This window comes from Jaculus jaculus, chromosome 7, assembly GCF_020740685.1.
Source record: "Jaculus jaculus isolate mJacJac1 chromosome 7, mJacJac1.mat.Y.cur, whole genome shotgun sequence".
NCBI classification, from domain to species: Eukaryota; Metazoa; Chordata; class Mammalia; order Rodentia; family Dipodidae; genus Jaculus; species Jaculus jaculus.
The window spans coordinates 90,416,363-90,425,898 of record NC_059108.1 but is presented as its reverse complement, the minus strand read 5'-3'; the positions used below and the strand labels follow the sequence as shown (position 1 = coordinate 90,425,898).

Below are 9,536 nucleotides of genomic sequence, written 5' to 3'. Positions count from 1 at the left end.
TAGAACTAGGAGAACAGCATATAGTAATAGCAGCCACAATGGCTGTAGTAATCCCAAAATCTCTTTTGATTCTAAACAAAGTCATAGAACTAGGAGAACAGCATCATGAATTACAGGTAGAGGTTTTGGGAATACTGAGAGTATTCCCCAAAGGGGTTCTGTCCATATCCCCAGCAGGTTGAACAGGGGTAATATCATCAGCACAGCAATCACGATCTTCATCCTTTTCTGGACTCTCTTTGACCACTCGCGTCAGTCTGGCAGGAACCCAAATGGGATTGTCTTGATCCTGTGGAAAAACACAAACAGCTCCCCTGGATCTTATTAAAACAAGATCCGGGCCCTTCCATTGATTAGATATAACATCTTTCCATTTTATTTTTCTGAAACTGGTGATGGTGGCAGACAATGCCTGTCTGCTGCTGACCTACCCATCACGTCCAAATTTAAAAATTAAGCGTAAAAAGAGCTAGTTCCTTTAGGTCCCAACGTCGTGGGGCCTATTCCCCCTTTTTGTTTAGATAAATATGACTTGAGTGTACCATGAGCACGTTCCACAATCCCTTGTGCTTGTGGGTTATAAGGTAATCCTGTCTTGTGTTCTACACCTAAGCGTTGACAAAATTGCTGAAAAGTCTTTGAAGTATAGGCCGGACCATTGTCTGTTTTAAGACTGTAGGGTTTTCCCCAAGCAGCCCAGGCCTCCAAGCAATGAGTAATGACATGGGACACCTTTTCCCCAGCAAGGGCTGTGGCATGTATAATACCAGAGTAAGTATCCACAGAGACATGAAGATATTTCATTTTTCCAAAAGCAGGAATATGAGTTACATCCATTTGCCACAAATGTAAGGGGCGCAAGCCTCGAGGATTAATGCCCAGACAAGGAGTATGTCTGAACTCTGCGCAATTAGGACATTGGAGTACAATATTTCTAGCTTCAGCTCTAGTTAGCTGAAATTTATATCTTAAGGTTTGAGCAGGAACATGATACAGTTTATGAAAATCTACAGCAGCTTCGTACCTGTTTGCAACCCAAAAAAGGTGTTTTGTGGCGACATCAGCCAATTCATTAGCTCTAGCCATAGGGCCAGACAACAGAGTGTGAGCTCGAATATGTTGTATAAAAAAGGGATGACACCTATTTCTAATAGAATTTTGAATATCATAAAAGATATGTGCTACTTTACTTTTAGCATTAATAGGTCCAGCAACTTCTAATTGTTTAACAGCATTTACAACATAATGGGAGTCTGAGATAATATTAATAGGTTTTGAAAATTGTCGCAACACCAAAGCAACTACTGCACATTCCACCAATTGTGGGGAAGTTAAATTAAATTGTAATTGTACTGGCACTTGGTCAATAACATAGCTCCCCAGACCTGTCTTTGATCCATCAGTATAAATGTCTATAGCTCCTAAAAGAGGTTGAGAACTAGTAATTTTAGGGAAAATTATTTCTTGAGTGAGAGCAAACTGTAACAGCGGATGTTTAGGATAATGGTTATCTATTTCTCCAGAAAAGGTGCATCTTAAAATGGCCCACATATCAATAGTGGCACAGAGAGTTTGAACTTGAAATGTAGTATAGGGAACAATGATTGTTTCAGGAAATTTGGCAAAATGTGTGATGGCTAGTTGAAGTCCTTTTAAGGCAAGCTCTGCAACTAACGTAGGATAATGTCCAATAACTTTTCCTGGAGAGGAATGAGAATGGACCCATAACAGAGGTCCATCCTGCCACAAAACAGCAGTGGGTAACAAGGATGATTGTATTATACACAGCGAAAAAGGTTGATCTTCTGTTATTCTAATTAACTGAGAACTTTGTATAGCCTTTTCTATTTTTTCTAATACCTTAATAGCTTCAGGATTAAGATTACGAGGAGAAGTAATATGAGCTTCTCCTTCCAAAATTTGAAACAAAGGTTTTAACTCAGATGTGGGAATCCTCAAAAAAGGTCTAAGCCAATTAATGTCTCCTAATAATTTTTGAAAATCATTTAAAGTTTTTAAATGATCTCTACGGATTGTGACCTTTTGAGGGGTAATTTTATCAGGATATATTTTTGTACCTAAGAAACTACCTATTACTCCTTCTTGTACCTTTTCAGGAGCAATTATTAAACCTTTTAATTTTAAAGATTCATTTAATCTCGAATAAGCTACTTTTAGGTCCTCTTCAGATTGCCCACATAATAAAATATCATCCATGTAATGGCAAATTTTTATTTTTGGAAATTGTTGTCTTATTGGCTTAATGACATGAGAAACAAATAATTGACAGATAGTTGGGCTATTGGCCATGCCTTGTGGCAGGACCTTCCACTGATATCTAGCATCAGGTTCCTCATGATTGACAGATGGTAAAGTAAAGGCAAATCTTTGTCTATCACTCTGATGCAAAGGGATGGAGAAAAAACAGTCTTTAATATCCACTATAATAAGTTCCCAATGTTTTGGCAGCACTGACAATAAAGGCAGGCCTTTTTGTATAGGTCCCATAATTTGCATTTGAGTATTAATAGCTCTCAGGTCATGTAAAAGTCTCCATTTTCCTGACTTTTTCTTGATCACAAAAATAGGAGTATTCCAGGGTGATTGTGAGGATTCTAAATGTCCCTGCTCTAATTGTTCCTGCACAAGTTCTTTTGCTGCTCTTAATTTCTCGGAGGTGAGAGGCCATTGGGGTACCCACACAGGTGCCTCCGTCACCCAGGGTATGGGCAAAGCATCCTCAATGGCCCCTAGGAAAAACCCAGTCCTTTTCGATCTAATTTTTGAGTACCAGTCACAGGCTCTGGACTTCCTTGTGACATTTTTCCTAATCCTTTTTCTGGAACACACCCCATATCTCTCATAATTTGTTGACTCTGATTAGAGTAATCATTAGTCAATTTAAACTTCATCTGATGTAAAATATCTCGTCCCCACAAATTTACTGGTAAAGGGAGTACATATGGTATGAATTCTCCCGCACGTCCTTCATGATCCCTCCATCTTAAAGCCTGAGCACTTATACTAGGAGAAGACTCATATCCCAACCCTTGTAGAGTTTGTGAAGACTGATTGACAGGCCAATTAGAAGGCCACCATTTGGTGGAGATAATACTAGTATCTGCTCCCGTATCTAAAATACCAGAGAAAATTTTTCCTTGAATAATTAACTCCAAGGTTGGTCTTTCATCCAGATCCAGTGAGACATAGGCACATCCTCCTCTGGAGGATCCAAGACCTTTTGTTCCTCTAATATCCTTTTTATAAGGGAACAAGCCATGTAGGCTAGGCAATACTAAAAGCTGAGCAATACAATCCCCACAGGAAATAGAAGATATCCCTCTAGGGGAAGAGCACAGAATTTTTACTTGTCCTTCATAATCCTCATCTATAACTCCAGGGTGAACAATTAAGCCTTTCAGAGCTGAAGATGAACGTCCTAGCACCAAGCCTACTGTATCAGAGGGCAGGGGTCCTTTAAAATCAGAGGGGATTGGTTGACAACCCATTTGTGGTGTTAATACTGCTCGGGTGGTGGCACAGAGGTCCAACCCTGCGGAACCCAGAGTGGCTCTCCGTGGCTCCCCGGTGGCCTCATGGATACCTTGGGTGGCTCGACATTCATGGCCCCATACATTTGAGGGCCCTGGGGTCGAGGGCCCCTCTGTCCGTTTTTTGGCTGGCTATTAGAATCATTTGTGAGCACTCTCCCCTTAATATCTTTAACTAACCTACACTCATTGGCCCAATGTTTACCCTTCCCACAACGTGGACACATCCCAGGAACTTTCTTCTGTACATTAACTCTGTCTTGACTTCCTGGAATCTGACTCTTACACTGCCTTTTTATGTGTCCTCTTTTCCCACAATTATAGCAAGTAATGTCTCTAATCCTCTTTGCAGCAAGGACAGCTGCTGCTATCCCCGCATTAGACAAAGGACCTCCTATCTCTCTGCATGCTTTCATCCAGGCATTAAGCCCTTTTCCTTTCCATGGTGTAATAGCATTTCTACACTCCTTTGTACATTGCTCATAAACAAGCTGTTCTATAAGGGGCATAGCAGTATCAGGGTCTCCAAAAATTCTACCTGCAGCCTCCATTATTCTTGCCACAAAATCCGAAAAAGGTTCATTTATGCCTTGAACTATTTTTGTTAAGTTGCCAGTAACTTCTCCTTTATTGGGCAGGCTTTTCCATGCTCGTACAGCTATCTGGTTAATCTGTCCATATACCTCCACAGGGTAGGCCGTCTGATTAACCGTCCATTGTCCCTGGCCAGTCAACATTTCATAAGTCCAAAATGGCTGACCATTAGCAGCATTTTGTCTAGCCTGAGCGGCACAGGCATCTTGATAGATAGATTTCCAATCAAGATATTGTCCCATTGTTAAGCAGGCTTTCACTGTATTATACCAATCTGCAGGAGTCATTGCATAAGCAGTGAGCCTCTCTACCTGAGCCTGAGTAAAGGAGGCATTAGTCCCATATGTCCTAACTGACTCTGCAAGATCTTTTAACTGTTTATGTCCTATGGGCTCATGATGTCGGCCCTGAGCTGGATCGTCAAACACTGGAAATATTTGTTGAATTTTTCTTATTTCTTTTGGCTTGCAGAAAGAAGTTCCCTCCATGTATCTCAGTACTTCCCTATTTGTTAAAGGTGGGGCAGAAGGCACAACAGGTGGGTCAGGGCGATATCTCTCAGCCTGATGCCTGTCAGCTTCCTCCTCTAACAGAGCCTCATCATACAAGTCCAACTCCCCTTCGCTATCTGAAGATTCAAAAGATCTTACAGAAGCAGTCTCAGAACTTGATGAGCTTGCCACATGTAAATGTTTGAATTCACTTAATAAAGGATACAAATCATTACCTTCCAAATCTTTAACCTTAGTTTCCTTTTTATCATTAACCTTCATTACATTTTGTTCCTTCCTTTTATTACCTTCTAAATCTTTAACCTTAGTTTTCTTTTTACCATTAACCTTAGTTTTCTTTTTACCATTAACCTTCATTACATTTTGTTCCTTCCTTTTATTCTGTTTTCCTTTTTGTTCCCTTTTTTCTGTTTCTGACATACTGTCCTGATGTTCCGCTAAAGTCCTCTGGCCCTCTTTCACTTTAATGAGCACACAGGGCAAGAAGAAAATCACAACAATAGCATCAACCTCCCAGGGCAGCATACCTCTCAGAAAAAAGTCCGGATCCGTCCGTCCCGTGTGTCAGTTCTGAATCCTCCTTAAAACAGGGGTCTTCGCTGGTGCAAGATGTTCTTCAATTCCCGGGGTTTCGGCACCACTTGTCACGCCCGCCTCGCCAGCAAGGAGGACGCCACAATCAGGATTCTTCTGAACACACTTTATTGGGGACTGCCAAACTGCTAGATGCTAAGACGCGAAGACCCAGAACCACGAAAGGCAACTGTTTATATAGGGTTTTAGGCCGCTTACCCACAAATGATTGGTCAACTGAGGATATGTGGCCACCAGTGATTGGTTACTTTCTGGATGCCTCATTAGCATCGGCCCGCAACGGGTTGGAGCATGCGCACTGTGCTAAATTTACACCAGCTGTGACCAATAAGAGGCCAGAAACCGGCGCCAGCTTGTAATAGCGTCTGCACGGCTCCTAACAGCCTGTAATGTTGTGGGGGTATCAGGGACCTCCCTGGCCAACACCTCACTGGAAGGTATCCCATTCCTGGCACTGAAAATTTTCTAGTAACAATCTATAGCTCCTGAGTGTTCTATTGTCCAAAAAAGTAGGTTTCCATATGATTTATTTAAATCCTCTTAGATTTTGATCAGCCCTCCCTCCACCTTTCCTTTACTCAATCTCTTCCCCTGACCCCAATTTGGGCCTTTTCACCTCCATTAATCTATTCTTCTACTTACATAAATATAATACCATCATATAAAGTACCCCCCTCCCTTCCACTTTCCTTCCTTTTATATCTTTTTTTCTAACTTACTAGCCTTTGCTACTGAATTTTCTTCCTACTCATATAGAAGTCCAATCATCTGTATCTAGGATCCACATATGAGAGAGAACATGTGATATTTGGCTTTCTGGGTCTGGGTTACCTCACTTAGTATAATCCTTTTGAGATCCATCCATTTTCCATTTTTTGATCTCCTTCTTAATTTCTTCATTGACCCATTCATCATTTAGTAGTGTACTGTTTAGTTTCCATGATTTTGTATATGCTCTATAACCTTTCTTGCTATTGATTTGTAGTTTGATTCCATTGTGGTCAGATAGAATGCAAGGAATTATTTCAATTTTCCTGTATTTGTTAAGATTTGCTTTGTGTCATAATATATGGTCTATTTTAGAGAATGTTCCATGTGCCGCTAAAAAGAATGTATATTCTGCAGCATTTGGATGAAATGTTCTGTGTATATTTGTTAGGTCCATTTGTTCTATGACCTCATTTAATTCAGATGCTTCTCTGGTTGCTTTTTTCCAGGATGACCTGTCAATTGATGAAAGTGGGGTGTTGAAGTCACCCACTACAACTGTGTTTGGTGTTATCTGTGGCCTTAGTTCTAATAGCATTTGTTTGATGAATTTGGGAGCCTTCATGTTAGGTGCATATATGTATAGGATTGTAATGTCCTCCTGTATAGTGTGCCTTTCATCAACATAAAACGACCTTCCTTATCTTTCCTAACTAATGTTGAACTGAAGTTTACCTTGTCAGATATTAGGATAGCAACCCCTGCTTGTTTTCTAGGCTCATTTGCTTGAAACACCGTTTTTCATCCTTTCACCCTAAGATAGTGTCCATCCTTTGTAGAAAGGTAAGTTTCTTGGAGGCAACAAATTGAAGGACCCTGGTGTTTAACACAATCTTCAAGCCTATGTCTTTTGGTTGGGGCATTGAGGCTGTTGATATTAAGAGATATTATTGAAAGTTGTGTGGGTTTTTTGCCATTTTTCTTTTTTATAGTTCTTCATGTTTTATCTTTGATCTCTTGTATTATGTAGTATCTGAATACGGTTATTTTTTCCAGGTTCCTTATATGTGTGCTTTTCTTTCTCTTCAGCATTGAGGATTCATTCAAGTATTTTCTGTAGAGTTGGTTTTGTCTTCAAATATTCCTTTATCCTGCTTTTGTTGTGGAATATCCTTATTTCTCTGTCTATTTGAATGGGTAGCTTTGCAAGATAATGTAACTTTGGTTGACAGTTGTTATATTTCATAAGTTGGCATACATCACTGTAAGCCCATCTGGCTTTTAAAGTTTGTATTGAGTAATCTCTTGTGATCCTGATGGGCTTGCCTTTGTATGTAACTTGGTTTCTCCCTCTAACTGCTTTCAATATATTTTCTTTGGTTTGTATGTTTGGTAGTTTAATTATAACATGGCAAGGAGAGTTTCTTCCCAGGTTTTGTCTGTTTGGTGCTTTCTGTATCTGCATTGGCCTCTCTTTCCCAATTTTGGGGACGTTTTCTTCTATGACTTTGTTGAAAGCATCTGCTATGCCTTTTGATTGAAATTCTCCTTGTACTATACCCTGAATTCTTATTTTTGATCTTTTTATAGTGTCTCCAATATCTTGAAATTCCCATTCCTACTTTCCTATTAGTTTGTCTTTCTCTTTGTTGGATTGTAATTGATCTGCCACCCAGTCTTATAGTTTAGATATTCTGTCCTCTTCTTTATCCATTCTATTGGTAAAATTTTCTACAGAGTTTTTTAGTTCATTGACTGTGTTCTTCATTGCTAGTAATTCTGACTGGTTTTTCTTTATTATTTCTATTTCCTTATTTATGTCTTGTATTGACCTCTTTATTTCATTAAGTTTGTTTCTCATGTCTTCTTTGATCCCTTTGATTTCCTCTTTAACTTCTTTGAGCATATTTATAATCATCCTTTTGAAATCTTTCTAGCCATTTCCTCTAATTCATTCTCACTGGAGGTCATTTCTGATGCATTAATACTTTTTGGTGGATTTATGTTATCTTGATATTTTGGTGTTTCTTATGTTATAATGTATGTATTTTTGCAACTTAGATTAATTTAATGCTTGGATTTTCTAGTTGGCTGCAGTATTATTAGATGTATCAAACAATTTGATGTTATATATCTTTAGGGCAGGAGGTTATGGTGCTAGATGTGGCTCTTAAGACTCAGAGTATCTACAAAAATGACCCTTGATATTGTGTTTGCCTGATATGAGAGTATTCAAGTAGGCTTAGTGGAAGAAAATTCAGACATATTCTAAAATTTAACTAAACAATCTACACATTCAATGAAAAACAGCACAGAGAATTTATGCAAGAGCAGGTATTATGACAACCAGATCCTCTAACTAAGTCACAGTCCCTTAGGGTATGTTTTGCCCCACACACTTAATACTGTCAACTAGGAGGTTAAGATTTCTGGTCTGTTGAGGGTTCCAAGTCAGCTTGCGACCAAGTGAGACCCTTCCCTAATGAACAATAGAAGAGAAAACAAAGCCACTATAAATCAGGAAGCAACAAATAACAACCCCAAAATATAGCTTATTTAAGTATGGCAAATCTGACAATCCATCAGATTTAACATATAATTTATCCTGATATGAAGGTCCAATTAGTACTTCTGATTCAAGCTTATATACCAGGCTTATTTGGTAGGTACTGACCTGGTATAATCCCAGTTACCGTTTGGGATGATTTTGATCTCAGTTATGCTGGACTCCTGCTTGGGTCCCTCTTTGGTGCACTGGGTTGCTGGATAGCTGCGCTGGTCACTGGTGCTGGGTGCTGTGATCTCCCTTCCCCAGGTCTCTGGTGCTTACTAGTGCTTGTACTTGTGGTAGGAAGGGGAGGCTGTGGATGGTGGCCAAAGTTCTCCTGCGCTGGTCTATGTGTTCCTCTACCTCGTGATAAGTTCCTCTGTTGGCTGCTGAGTTCCTCCCTTCATGTTTCTTGACTTTTCAAGGAGCTCCAGAGTGAGTGGAAAATCCCCTCACCTGGCTTTCCTGCAGCTCAAGCTGAGCCTTGCAGCTGTGGCCCCGCGGACCTGCTGCCACTGCAGACCTGGTGCTGCTGCTGCTGGAGCCACTTCTGCCTGCCTATGCGGGCTCTAGATGCTCTGGATCTCTCATACTTCTCTGTTGCTGATGGTAATTTCTTATACACCTCACTTTTTAATAAAAGAGTGTAGTATGCTGTTTTTTTTTTTTTTCCAGCGTTTTCTCTCCTAGGCTGCTTTGGCATGGTTCCTATGCCACCATCTTAACTGGAAGTCCAGTTTTTACTTCTTAATAAGAACATGTGGTATTTGTTTGACTTTCTGTGACTGACATATACTTAGCCTTATATCCTCTAGCTCCATCAATATTATTGTAAATGACAGGATTTCATTTTCTTATGGCTTAATGATATTTTATTGTGTGTATTTAGCACATTTTCTTTCTGCATTTATCTATCAGTAGATTCCTAGGTTGATTCCATATCTTGGCAGTTATGAATAGTGCTGCCATGAACATGAACATAAAAGTTTAGGTGTCCAGTTTTTGTTTGGCTTTGAGACAGAGTTTTTC

The 9,536-nt window shown here is 39.8% G+C and overlaps 1 protein-coding gene across 1 annotated transcript; it reads right to left on the bottom strand.

Moving 5' to 3' along the window:
- Positions 1–3,481: 3,481 nt before the first annotated feature.
- On the bottom strand, positions 3,482–4,600 carry LOC123462050 (igE-binding protein-like; the record flags this gene model as incomplete). Its single annotated transcript, XM_045153855.1, has 1 exon — positions 3,482–4,600. A coding segment is annotated over one exon (1,083 nt), but the record flags the coding sequence as incomplete, so codon positions are not given.
- Between the last annotated feature and the right edge of the window lie 4,936 nt (positions 4,601–9,536).